Below are 13454 nucleotides of genomic sequence, written 5' to 3' on the forward strand. Positions count from 1 at the left end.
GATGCAGGAGGGACCCTCTGGGCATCAACCCAGGATCTGAGCACTGCTTGCCAGAAGGAGTCGGAGGCCTAGATTCTGGCTGTCACTACGATAAGCAAAGGGATTTTCCTATATTTTAAAAATTGGAACAATTCCTGAGATCCCTTTTGGCTTGGCCCTCCCTTACCTCATCATCATTCCAGAGGGACTCACTGCTCCCCCTCTGCCCCACGTTGCAAGTCTGGGGGCTGAGAGGCCAGCCCCTCTCAGTGAAGCAGGGCTCCAAAGCCAAAGGACTCCTGAGCCACCTCAAGGCATCAGGGAGACAGGGAGGAAAATCAGGTGTGCACACACAGATGCAGACACACTCTGCCACACACACAGGCAGACACACCAACACCTACAAAAAACACTTGCACACTCACAGACTCACAAAACACTGAACAGGTATGGCCATCCCATCAGAAGTAGGGGATCAAGTTAGCAAATTACCAGTCCTCCTCCAAAAACACCCAGCTGCTCAACCACCGAGCCCTTCCCAATCTCAGGCTTGGATGCTCTTCTGAACCTACCCTCCACCCCTAAATCAAAATAAAGAGAAAATCGGTGAGATACTTTCACCCGGGAGCCCCCGTCAGTGGCGAGGGAAACCCACAGGCCAGACTCCTTCGCCCCCGAAGAGGGGCAGTGGGTAACAGGATAGCCCTCGGGTCCAGCTCCTGCCTCTACCCTCCACTAGATCAAAATGGACCTACCAGGAGTGGGAAGAGGCACGGGAGGCCTGGTGTGGGGAGAGGTCCTGCTCGGGGGAGCACCTACCCCCATCCCCCAAGGATACCCCGTGACGCCCCCAGGGCCTGAGCACCCACCTGGCGGTAGCGGCGCTCCGAGCACACCTTGCAGAGCCCATTGAAGCGGTTCATGGCTGTGAGTCCTGCCTCGGCCGCCGCCCCATGAAAACCCAGCTCTCCCCCAGCAGCGGGAGCCCGCACTGCGCCCCGTCAGCCTGGCATGAGCGCCCTGGGAAGCCGCCCCGCAGAAGAATGGCAGGAAATCACCTCTCACCTCCCTGAGCCCTGTCTGCACTGTGTGCCTCTGCACGATAAGCCCGAAGGCTTCCTGAAACCTCAGAATGACAAGGAAGAGGGAGAGTTTTATATTAAAATTCCTGTCAACTCGTTAGTATTCCCCAGGCCCCAGCGGGGAGAGGGCGGCTTTGTTCTGGCTGCATTCTCCACCACGGGCCACTGGGTGATTCCAGCGTTCTCACAAACACCCCTCGCCGGATGGGGACCCAGGCAGAGAGCAGGTCTGCTCTCTAACAACGCCACCTCCCTGCAAGTCCCAGGGTCCCCAAGGCAAATCCGGGGGCTAACCCAGCCCAAAGGAGGCCTTGGGGGCTGGGAGGGGGGGTGTCCCCACAAGCATCCTCTCTCAAGAAAGGGAACAAGAAGCATTTAGAGACACAGGACCTGCCTGCCATTTGGAAGCTACTTCAAAGCCAGTTTCCTCACCCATACCAGTGGGCTGCATCCAGGATCTGATGGTCCATAGACCATAAAATCCAATCTGGAAGGGATTTCCAAATCATCGCACGGCCCAGCCTCCTCATGTCACAGAGGAGGAGCGGGCAGCCTGGAGGGGTTCAGGCGACAGCAGGGCAGTGGTGGAGCTGGGGCCGGGACCAGATCTTGCTTTCTGCCTTGCAGTCCCAGGGCTCATCCTAAAGAGCAGCACACGGCAGGCCCAGTTCTCCAGGCCGCACCCCAAGCCTGGGGCAGCCCATCCACTCACATGCTTGAGGCCAGAGTGTCCCTTGGGCATGCCCAGCTTTGGTTGCTGTGGGACCATGGGCTGCTCCCCCAGGTTTCTGGGCCTCCATCTCCCCATTTGTAAGATGAGGGAGTGGAACGGGTGACCTCTGGGGGCTCTCCCCTGGCCCCGGCCAAGCTTCTGGTCATTACCCCCTATCTGCTGAGCCCTACTGTCACCTCTTGAGTTTGCAAACCCAGGAAAACTGAAGGGCCCTTTGTGCAAAATCCAGCAGGCAGCAGGACTGTCCCAAGTCAGCCAAAAACCTGATGTCCATGTAATTCCCACATGTCACCAGGGAGGCTCCCTGGGCTCTGTCCTCTCTGTGCTCAGCAAGAAGACAGAAAGAGAGAAAGGTCTTTGCAGCTCTCCCCCTGCCCTGAAGCCAGAGGAAAGCTTTGACCCTCTCACTGGGATAACGGAGCCACAGGAAGGAGAAACCTAGCAATTTAATACTCTAATACTGTGTTGATTAATTAATACACACTAAAACTCTGCTGTCCAAAATGGTAGCCAGGCACATGGGGCAAAGTAAAATTAAATGAATTCAAATAAAATAAAAGTTAAAATTCAGCTCCTCAGTCACCCCTGGCAGACAGTGGCTACCACACTGGACAGCACAGCTCGACACTGCGTGAGGGTGGGGGCCTTTGACTGGTTCATGGCTGCACCCCAGCACCCAGCCCAGGGCCTGGCCCATGTAGGTCATTGGTAAATATTTACTCAGTGAGTGAATGAATGAATTGATTAAATGAAAGAGAAAATATTTTGTAGATTATAATATAATACATGCAAGATATTATTGAAAATATAACATCATATCCTAACAAGTCTGTGCATAGCAAGCCATGTGAGGTGGTGCACATAGGAGATGGACAAGCCGGGCTTGGGTCCACCTCCCCTGCTGGCTGTCTGTGTTGCCTTGGAGAGGAACCTTGCATCTCTTACATGCCCCCCTCATCTGTAAAATCGGCAAATAACAACTGCCTCAGAGGTGACACAAGGATTCAATTAGACAGTAACAGCCCCTGGCATCGAGTGGATACTCAGTCACTGGAATTTTGCTGTTCCCTCTTTGTTGTTAGAGAAAACCCAGGATCACCTGCCACACCCTGCAAAGAGATGCAGTGAATCTCAGAGACTTCTCCCAAATCCCTAAGTGAAGGTTCCTCTCCAAATTCAAAGTCCTAGTGGAGTGAAACCCAGGGGCCTCAGATTCAGAATCACGGCTGCTTCCTCATACCAGACGGGCCTGGGCTGAGGGGGGTCTAGTCACAGTGCCAGGGGAATCTGGGGGCCCGAGGGGGGCCTATGGGAAGGGGAGGACTCGGCTTCTAGAGGCTGAAGGCCAGGGAGGTCCAGGCCCCTCATCCCCAGGTGGGGCTGGCTCTTGTCCCGGCCCTGCCCCAACCATGGATAACCTGAAAAACCACTTAGGAACATCGAGAAATAACCCCTTCAGAATCCATGACTTGCTGAGTTTGCACCAAGTAAACCAGAGCCGCAGGCACCAAATGCTGCCCTGTTCAGAGGTCTGCTGGGCCGAGGACCTGAGAAGAGGTCTGAGCCCCCCGAGCAGGGCTCGGGCCCCTCCAGCCAGGTGACACCCACGTACCTGGAGTTGCTGCCCATTCTCGGTGTCCCCACCTCCCGGCATTCTCAGCAGCGGGTCTGGAAGGCAACAGAAGAGAGTCAGAAAGTTTCTGCTGGCATGTCGGGGACCGTTTCACAGACCATCTGGCGGGCAGGGCTGGAATGCCAGGCCGGGTAGCCACCAAGGCCGCTTCTGGCATCAGGGCGTGGGGATGCCCAAGGCTCGGCCCAGGCAAGGGCTCGGGAGCCAGGGCTGCAGGGGGTGGGAGGGAGAGAGGACAGAACTGAAGCGGACGCAGATGCAGGCCCTGAGTCTCACACTCATGGCAGGCACCAGATGCCCTGGTCATAGAAGTGGTGGCCCTGACGTCAGCCCAGAGGTGGTCCCCGACACCACAGAGCCCGGGGAAGGGGCCATTCGGAAGCTTCCAAAGCTCAGCCCTCCGTGAGCAAGAGGTGGGGGAGCTGAGCCACGTGGGGTCAGGCCCATCACCCCCTCCAGGGAAAGCCCAACCAGATAAATAATGGCATCACGGGCAAGAGGCTTCCTGCAGCCTGCTTTCTCACCAGGCTGCCCGTGAGAAGTAATCCCTGGACCCAGTGGTCTGATCACAGCATGGGGTGACAGGTGTCACAAAACATGGGGACTGAAAAGGGGCATGACACACCTCTCAGGGGCCGCAGCCGCCGCCTGGCCACCTTCAGGTGCTTGGTCTGGCCCAGGTCCTCCCCCAGAAGGTAGTACCAGCCGCTGATCTCCTGTTATGAGACAGGGAGTGACATGTGTCAGATAGAGGCAGAGGGCGCAGACCAGGCCAGGAGCAGCATCTCCGCAGAAACAGACACCCCGGCCTCCCTGCCCCAAATGCTCCCATGCCTGCACCCCGAGGAAGCCTTGCCTGATGTTCCAGCATGGAGGTGGAATGTCTCCCTTCTGCACAATTCCCCCAGAGCTCTACCCCCGGAAGACCACCTGTTCACACACCTGCCTGTTCCACTAAGCTGTGCACAGGCTCCTGGACGTGCCTGGCAATGTGCCTGGTAGACACTAGGAGCCCAATAGATGCTTTGCTGAGAGAATGGGAAGGAGGGAGGAAGGGAGGTATGGGGAAGTCAGAAAGCAGGCATCCTAAGGCTCCTGTGCAGTCCCCACGGAGGAATATTTTCTCTCAAGGGGGAATGAAGCTGAGGTTGCAGCTAAAAGAAACAACCGTGATTCACATGCAGGTAACAGGTCCTCAGCCACCCACCCCAGCCTGCACTACCAGGACACAAAGTTGGGCAGCAGGGCCACCAAGACATTTCCAGGGATGTGCAAAAGGAGCATGTTCCTTCCCTGCTCAAAAGCCTCCATTTTGGGGGGTGCAGTGCGAATGGAGATGGATCAGGAATGGGACATCCAGAAGGAGTGGCCTCTAGATCCCAGAGAGCCCTCACCCAGCCTGAAGGAAAGCTCCGTAGTGGATGGCACCACACAATCCATCCCCAAGCCCAGGCTAGACCCAGAACATCAGACTGGCAGACCACGTCAGGATGAGAAGCACTGGGCCCTCCTCCTCCAGGGGTGGCCCAGGAATGCTGTGAGCCCCAAGGGCCTGCCAGTGACCTGAATGGCAGACACCAGACCCAAAACCTCCAGGAGGACTTGGAGCCTCCTGTCACCACTCTCTGACAAAAACAGACCAAGAAGAGAACCCAGGTGATAAGCACAGTGCTGTTATCAGGCCACTGGGCACCCTTCTCTGTGGGACACCAGCTCACAGACAGAGGCCCCACCCAAGGGCTCCAGAGAAAGGCCCCTGCTTGGACCAGCCCTGATCCAGAAGCTTCCCCAGGACCCACCTTGTCCGGAGTCAGGAGGGACTTCACTCCGAAGCTCATGCAGCCGATGAGTCTGCTCTGTCTAGGGGGACAACCGAGACCTGAGTCAGCACCTTTCCTTGGGCTGAATCAGTAGGTCGATTATCAAGTATAACATAGGTTTGCCCGATGCACAGCAGTTCACAAAGAAAGCTCTCTTATCCACATCATCGCCCTTGATCCTTCCAAGCTGAGAGGCTGGAGAAGAGTTATCTCCATTTCACAGAGGGAAAAACTGAGGCTCAGAGTTGCTTCCCTTCCCAAGGTCACAGATCTGGTTAGTAATGGGGTCCCATGGGAAATCCGGGCATCCCAGGCCTGCATGCCTGCTGACTCTTTCCACCAAGCACAGAAGCTTAGAGCTACCTCGCAGGGTTTGTTGTGTTTTTTTTGTTTTTTTTTTTAAATTCCTTATTTTTATTTCTCTCATTTGTTTCAAAGAAAATACTCCAGCCATTTTCAAAACTGAATGATAACTTTTTAAATGTTTTGTGTTTTGGCATTTTATATCACAGTAACAAAAGAAAATTATTATTTATCCCTAAGGTTTCAAGGATCTCTGTTAAATTTTCTTTTGCTAAATGAATCAAAATTGTTAAATGACGTCTATATACTAGGTATCTCATTTTTAGTGCTTGTACTTTTTTTTTTCTATTAAATTCAGTTTTATTGAAATAGATTCACACACCATACAATCATCCATGGTATACAATCCACTGTCCACAGTATGATAACATAGTTATGCGTTCATCACCACAATCTATCTCTGAACATTTTCCTTACATCAGAAAGAACCAGAACAAGAATAAAAAATAAAAGTGAAAAAAGAACACCCAAATCATCCCCCCATCCCATCCCATTTGTCCTTTAGTTTTTATCCCCATTTTTCTACTCATCCATACACTAGATAAAGGGAGTGTGATCCACAAGGTCTTCACAATCACACTGTCACCCCTTGTAATCTACATTATTATATAATTGTCTTCAGGAGTCCAGACTGCTGGGTTGGAGTTTGGTAGTTTCAGGTATTTACTTCTAGCTCTTCCAATACATTAAAACCTAAGAGGTGTTATCTATATAGTGCATAAGAATGTCCACCAGAGTGACCTCTCGACTCCATTTGGAATCTCTCAGCCACTGAAACTATTTCGTCTCATTTTGCATCCCCCTTTTGGTCAAGAAGAGATTCATCACCCGGAGTCATATTCCCTCGCAAGGTTTTAACTCTTCTGGTGCTGGATGTATCTGGAGAGCTGAGAGGCACAAGGAATTGTGCTTAATCTGGGAGGACAGTTTTGAGATATTGAGCTCAAGAAGCTTTGTCTCAGGTCTAGGCAGGACCTGGGAAGTTCTCAGGTGGCCCCAGATCAACCTGACACAAAGGTCACCCAGGCCCAACTGGCCTGGCTGTCATCTGGGCGGGTGGGAGTGAGCCGGGCCAGCCTCAGGGGAAATGCCAAGCTGCGGGGAGGGACTGAGTTCTCTCTGGTTCTTCTTGGCTGGAGGAATTCAACACTACTGAAGAATCTCCACCGTTCAGCTTTCAATAACAATGGCATAAATTGATCTTAACGAAATGCAAAAACTAACTTGGCTACTATTAGAGAAAAGGTAATTTACATATCTATAGTTTAATAAGACACCCATGAAAATATGAACAATGTTTGTATATACTAGGTGAGATAATAAGGGATTTTTGTTTTCTTCTTTGGGTTCCAGTGTTCTAAAGATTTCACAAGGAACAAACACTATTTTTGTTATGGGGGGGGGGTGTATAGAGGTATTTTTAAGCACTTCTGTTCTATCACATCCTGCTCTATGCTAACTCTGTGCTAATTCTGTTCCCTTCCCCTTCACCCCTTCATAGGTTGCTTTAATAGCCGGTGATCAAGAAACAAGATGGATATTTAGACTAGAGCTTAAGCCTGACAGCTCACTTCAATATCTGAAGGACCCACAAAAAAGAGGGATTTCACATGCCCTGGGAAAGGCACAATGTCAAAGGTGGGTCTAAAGACAGGTGGGCTGCCTGTGAACTCTCTGGGGAACCACTTCCCAGGGAATCTGGTCTTCGGGGGCCTGAGCTAGGATAGCAGTTCTGGTCAGAGTTGCACAACTGAACCACCTGGAATCTGAGGGCTGGGCCCCCTGGCCGCTCCTGGGGACCCGTATGCAGTGGGTCCAAGACGGGGTCCAGGTATGGGAATCTAGAAAGTTCTCCAGGCACTCCTACAGGGCACATCCTCGCCCCCCACCCCAGATGCCCATCCCAATTAAGGGCCAGTGATCTAGAAGATTTCTATAAATACATATTGTTTGGATTCTCCGGAAAGGGTAGCAGCTCACCACCTAACAGTCCTAAGCAAAACAAAACAGGCAGCCAAGCCAAATGAGGGGTGGGGATGCAGAATGCTGGGGACTGGTCCTCAGGACTGCCCCACCTGCCCTGCAAATCCACCCTTGGAACCGCAGCCGTCTCTCCCTCCGCCTCTCACCCCTGCTCTCCCCAGCCCCCGTCTCCTCCAGCCTCAGCTCCATCTTCTCTCCTCTCTTCTTTGACCCTCCCATCAATCAAGACTCCCTCTTTATAATGTATTCAAAGAGGACAATGAGGGAAAGTGACCCAGCCATATCCACCTCCCCCTCCCACCACCAAGTCAGCACCAATGTGGGGCAGTCACAGTGACCAGCACAAGCGGCAGACACCGATCTGAGCAGCCATTCCAGAAAAGTCTTGTCAAGACGCTGCCAAAGTCCTCGTCACCGATTTAATGTTTGTCCACATGTTCAAGAGAAACCCAGCTGGTGCCTAGGTGCCCACACCACATAATGGGCATGGCTGTAACTCTTCTAAATCTACGGGCACGGAGATTTAGCTGTAATAAATGCTGCCTCTCCCTGCTCTTCAGTAAGCGGAATTTTTCATTCCCTGGTGCTTGGAGAAAGTTAAATGGTTAATAGCTTCCCCTGAGCTTTGCTTCCTGCTAAGGGGCCTCCAATGATTTCACGATAACTCAGGCAGAGTAAACTGCCACAATTAATGTCCATAAGCAGGAACCTCCCTCTAAGTGTTCCTCAATTAGCTATCTCTGAAGCCTGCTTTTCAAACATCTTGGGAGGAAGAAAAACTCTTTTACATGCAACCTGAGTACTCGGGAAGATCCCGGTCAATTTTTACTCTTGGGAACTAACGCTCACCCTGAAGACTGCTTAAGACTGTCCAAGGCCCAAGCCTTAGTTACTCTGAACGCCCAATCCTGAGCTCAGGGCAGAGTGCTCTAGGGGGAAGCCTTGACGAATGGATGACCCCATCATACCTACAGCTGGCAGGCACCGAACATCAAGGAAACAAGACAAACAGGCAGGAATTTAAACAGACATTCAAGACAGTAGGGCAGGAGATGTAAAAAGACAGGGCGAGAGTGACAAATGAATAGTGCAGGCAACAATGCTGAAAGCTTGGAGAGGCGAGAGGTAGTTTAGGGCTGAGAGGCTCAGGGAAGACCAATGAGATGAGCTACAGGAAATGAGAGGAAGAGCATTTCAGGCAGAGGGAACAGCCAGTACAAAAGCTCAGAGGTTAGGCTTTCTGGAATACACAAAGGGAACAGCACAGGGTTCAGTTTACTTTTAAGCCTAGACCCACTGCAAAATGAAAATGAATCATTTCGAGGGAATACCCTTTAATCCTCTCTCCAGGGGGCCTTAAATTATTCCTGTTGCAGTGTTATACCATGTCATCTCAATTTGTTTTGGATTTGATGGCTTAGATTGAACATGTATTTTTCCCATTCTTTTCTTTCTTTAGGTTCAGTACCCACCTCTGGTCAAAAGCCTGTTAGCATTCAGCAACTGTACTTGGCACTGAGGTCTCATTTATGAAACAGATTAAATGAGAGAGTGCACTTACAGTGCCCAGGACAGTGCCAGGCACACAGTAAACAGACCCTCCGTCAATGCCGCTACCAGAAGCAGGAGAGATTATGCTCTTTGATTTTATAAACTTGGTACATAACATCACAATTCTCTCCAAGATCATTCTCTAGCCATAAGTTCTGAAAAAACTGTGACTGATACAGAAGCTTCAATTTAGCTTTCATCATATCATCAAACAGAACTTTTAAATAGCTCAGAATCACATTCAATGATATTAAGGAACTACTGCTAATGTTTTAAGTGTGATAATGGCGTTGTGTTTTTTTTTTTAAGTCATCTTTTAGAGACATATATAGATGAGAGGAGATGATGTTCAAGATTTGTTTTAAAACAATCCACTGGACGGGGCGCAAGGAGAAAGTGGGTGGAGGCATAGATAAAATAAGATTGGCCATATGCTGATAATCGATGAAGCTGGGCTGTCGGTATATGGGGATTGATTATACAATACTTTTATCCATGCACATGTTTGAAAATGTCTACAACTTTTAAAAACATAAAAAGTAGTTCACTTCTGTAGCTCACAGGACCTGGATGCTGAAGGAGATCTTGGAGATGGCTGCAGCTTGCAGATGAGGAAACAGAGGCCCAAGGAGGGAAAGGGACTCACTCACGATCTCACAGCAAGTCAGGGCCCAGCTTCTCTGCCCATTATCTTGGTTCTTTAAGCAAAGTTTACAGCCATCACTGGAAGGATTGTGACAACTAATGAAACAGAAGCTTCCATTTTATCTACTATTGGTTCTGAAGTGTGACCACCACACATTCAGCTGGGTGCTTTACATAAAACTACACTATAAATCCCATGGAAGTAGCTGTAGCTCAAGGCCCGAGGAAGAAGTGTCCTGACACAGAAAGAGTGTGGAGACATTTATCACCCATGTCAGTGTCCTGACACAGAAAGAGTGTGGAGACATTTATCACCCATGTCAGACAATCACGTGTGCTGTAATCTGGTTAAAAGTACACGGGCTTCTTGGACTTAAGCGAAAATAAAAGTAGTGATATGCTTATACATTTAAATAAACAAACAAAACAAAACAAACAACCGAAAAAAACAATTACATGGGCTTGGCACCAGACCGCCCAAATTTGCACCTTGTTTTCACTGCATCCTGGCTGTGTTACCTTGGGCAAGTTACTTAACCTCTCTGTGCCTCTTTCTTCAGTTGTGGGGGGAAAAAAAAAGAATAATAATACCTACCCCATACAGTGTTGTGATGATCAAATGAGATAATGCATAAAATGTGCTTAGATTCATGTCCACACATAGTAAGTGCTCAATAAATATGAGCTTTGATTATATTATATAACCTCAGGCAAGTTCCTTCACCTCCATAAGCCTCAGTTTCCTCTTCTCTTAAGAGAGGGACAATAATAATGCCTACCTCTCGGGTTGCTATGCGGATTAAATGAGATAATGCATGTAAAGTGCTTGGCACAGAGAGGAGTTCAGTAAGTGTTGATTTTCTTCCTTCCGCAATTGTCTTTCATGGTTGGTAAGCTGAACGTCCACCCTTCAGAGAAGCAGATTTGATTTGAGAGCATTCAGAAGTTTCCTGCACTCCCTCTGCCTGCCTTCTCCGGCTCAGAGGCCTTCTTGTTCAGAAATGGGACGAGGCTACCCTTCCCACCGGCTGGGCCAGCCTTGGGGGTGCTGACTGCTTCGGCGGGCCTGAAAGCAAGCCTGTCTGAACCTGCTCCGTCCCTCTTGAGCCTTGGGTCGGGACCGTGACCACAAGTTTAACTGTGATTTGTTTAAGAAGGAATCTCACTTTCCCAAAATAGGCAACAAGCGGAGACACTGCCTCGGTCACGCTGCCTCCCTGGGTGCTGACTCACTTTCCCTGGCCTCACTTCGTTTTCCAGAAAACGTGAATTGCATTACTGGCTTCTTCCCCAGTAACTCCCTGCCCAGCACGCTTGGGTCTTGCAGAAAGGAGACCATAGTGGAGACAGCAGCTCCTCCCACAGTTTGGCGTCTGCCTCCACACCTGTTCCAATCCTTGCCTCTGCCCAGGGGACCCACCAGGATGCACTCTGTCCCTCTGACACTCCTCCGCTGTCACCTTCGGGGCCTCCTCTTCCTTTGCCTGTCCCTCCAAAGACAGTAAGGCGAGCCTTGGTCCTTGATGCTCGATGCTCTTCCGCTGCCTCAACTGCTCACCAAGTCTCACCCACTGCCTTTGGGAGGACGGCCCCCACATCTGCATCGCTGGCACAGACGTCTCCCCACCCTGAGCTCCAGGCTGGCAAAGGCCACCACCCTCTACCCAGCTCTACCCACCCTCTACCCAGGCACCGCCATCCCCGTGTCCAGAGCTGATTCTCCTTCCCTCCAGCACACTCTGCCTGAGTCTGGGACATCAGCAGCCACCTAGTGGCTAACCCGACTTCTCCACTGCTCTCACAGCCACTAAGCACTCTGGAGCTAATCTCCTAGGTAGGTTCTGGATTGGTTTCCCTCCTCTCTATCCCTAAATTACTTCTCTGCCAGATCACCAAGGGAATCCCCTAATTCCTCCTCAATCCAATCCTTCTTCAAAAACCTATAGAAATAATAGATCTAGAACGTACTTCTGGGCTTGTCATTCCCCTTCTCAAAACCCTCTGAAATCTCCCCACTGCCAAACAGATTCCTAAACGCCAAGCTAGCTGCATGAGGATCACCCCCTACAACATGCTTAAAGTCATATTCCTGGACTCTGCTCATGAAGATTCGGATCTAATCAGTCTGGGGTGCCCTGGGAACCTGTGTTTCTCACAAGCATCCCAGGTGATTCCAATGCCTAGCTGGGATCGAGAACCATTGGCCCCGAGGAGAAAACCCACCACTCCTAACAGAACCTACGGGATCCTAGAATCTTATGCCAACCTCTTCATCTAACCAGTCCCTCCTTTGTCTAGCCCTTACCTACTTTGTACTTGACCCTCCAGCGATACCAATGAGTTTGCAGACCCCTCCCCACTCCACCTCTGCCCCATCCAGGGCTGTATGCCTTGTTCTTCTCCTGCCCTTCAGCTTGCACCCAGAGGCAGAAGTGTTAAGAGTGAGGACTCTGGATTTGCATCCTGGCTCTACTGTTCACTGGCTGTGTGACCTTGGACTAGTTACTAAATTTCCAAGGACAAAAACGCAGTCCTTTGAAAGTTGTCGTGAGAGTTAAATGAGAGCTGGCTCATTGGTAAGCACCTAGTAAATGGCTGCCCTTGTTACTGAGGTGTTGCCTTCCTCCCCACCACACCCAACTCTCTATCAGTGAACCCCTTGAGGGCAGGATAGTCTCCAATGCACCCCAAGTATCCCAGCACCTGGCACAATACTGCCACATTGGTACCCTGGAAATGGCAGCTGAATGAATGAATGAGTGAGGTGTATAGTACCATAAGCACCACTGTCTGATGAAAAGCAGACGTTCTGTTAAAAAAACAAATTCTTCATTTTCAACGTTGAATAGGACCCAACTGTTAAAAGCATTCTAGGTAATAAATTTAAGGCCCAAAAAAGCATTCAACCCCAGAATATTTTCTGAGTCTGAGCTTGTGAGTTGAGATGATTTTCATTCATCTGAACCCATTTTCAGTCACACTTGGTTCTGTGAGTCTCGGCAAAGGTTACCGGCCACAGGGTGTCTCAGATTTCCTGGGGTCAACAGCTGCTCCCAGCAGGCCACAGCCTGAGACACGGCCCCTCCAGGCTTTATCTCTGCGACCTAAGCAGTCGGTCAATTGCTCGAGCCCCCTTTACCTCAGGAGGCAACTCTCACCCTCACCGCCCTGCCCTCCTCCCCGCCTCTGTACTAACCACCACCACTAACGGCCACAGCTCCCTCCCGTGTCCCAGGCTGCTGGAAGATCAGCCTGTTTGGATTCTCCTATGCAAAACTCCTGCACCCCTGAAACAGGCCTCCTTGCAGCTCCCCAAGCCCACCACACACGTCCCTGCCTGTTTGCCTTTGCTCGAGCCGGGCCTCTGCTTGGAATACCCTTTCCAGCCATCTCTCCTTGTCATCTCTGCACCAAGCTCAGAATCCCACTTCTTCCATGAAGCCCTCCTTGATCAGCTCAGCCCAGAGCAAACGCTCCCTCTTCCCACACTTGCTGTCCTTATTACTCACTCACTCCTTTTTTTGTTCCTTTATTCGTTCAAGCAATATTTGCTAAACACCTGCTAGTCACTGGATGCAGGGTGACTGAGGGGGAATCACCGTTTTCATGGAGCGTGTGGTCCTGTGGAACTGAGGATGCTGTTCCTGTGCCTCCTCTCCACGTGG

At 50.6% G+C, this 13454-nt stretch overlaps 1 protein-coding gene across 5 annotated transcripts in view; it reads right to left on the reverse strand.

Annotated features, from left to right (window-relative positions):
- The window catches only part of RGS3 (regulator of G protein signaling 3), a 176130-nt gene that overhangs the window by 85933 nt on the left and 76743 nt on the right, over window positions 1–13454 (reverse strand). For 3 of the 5 annotated variants that reach the window (XM_037798589.1, XM_037798590.1, XM_037798592.1), the window contains 3 exons: window positions 5227–5287; window positions 4053–4143; window positions 3407–3462 (listed from right to left, as the gene is read on the reverse strand). In XM_037798589.1, the coding sequence (XP_037654517.1) occupies window positions 3407–3462; window positions 4053–4143; window positions 5227–5287 (208 nt within the window). Of the gene's footprint in view, window positions 1–848; window positions 1461–3406; window positions 3463–4052; window positions 4144–5226; window positions 5288–13454 lie in introns of those variants that run through there. The other 2 variants (XM_037798591.1, XM_037798596.1) reach the window with 2 other exon arrangements.

This window comes from Choloepus didactylus, chromosome 10 (genome assembly GCF_015220235.1).
Source record: "Choloepus didactylus isolate mChoDid1 chromosome 10, mChoDid1.pri, whole genome shotgun sequence".
Taxonomy (NCBI): Eukaryota; Metazoa; Chordata; class Mammalia; order Pilosa; family Megalonychidae; genus Choloepus; species Choloepus didactylus.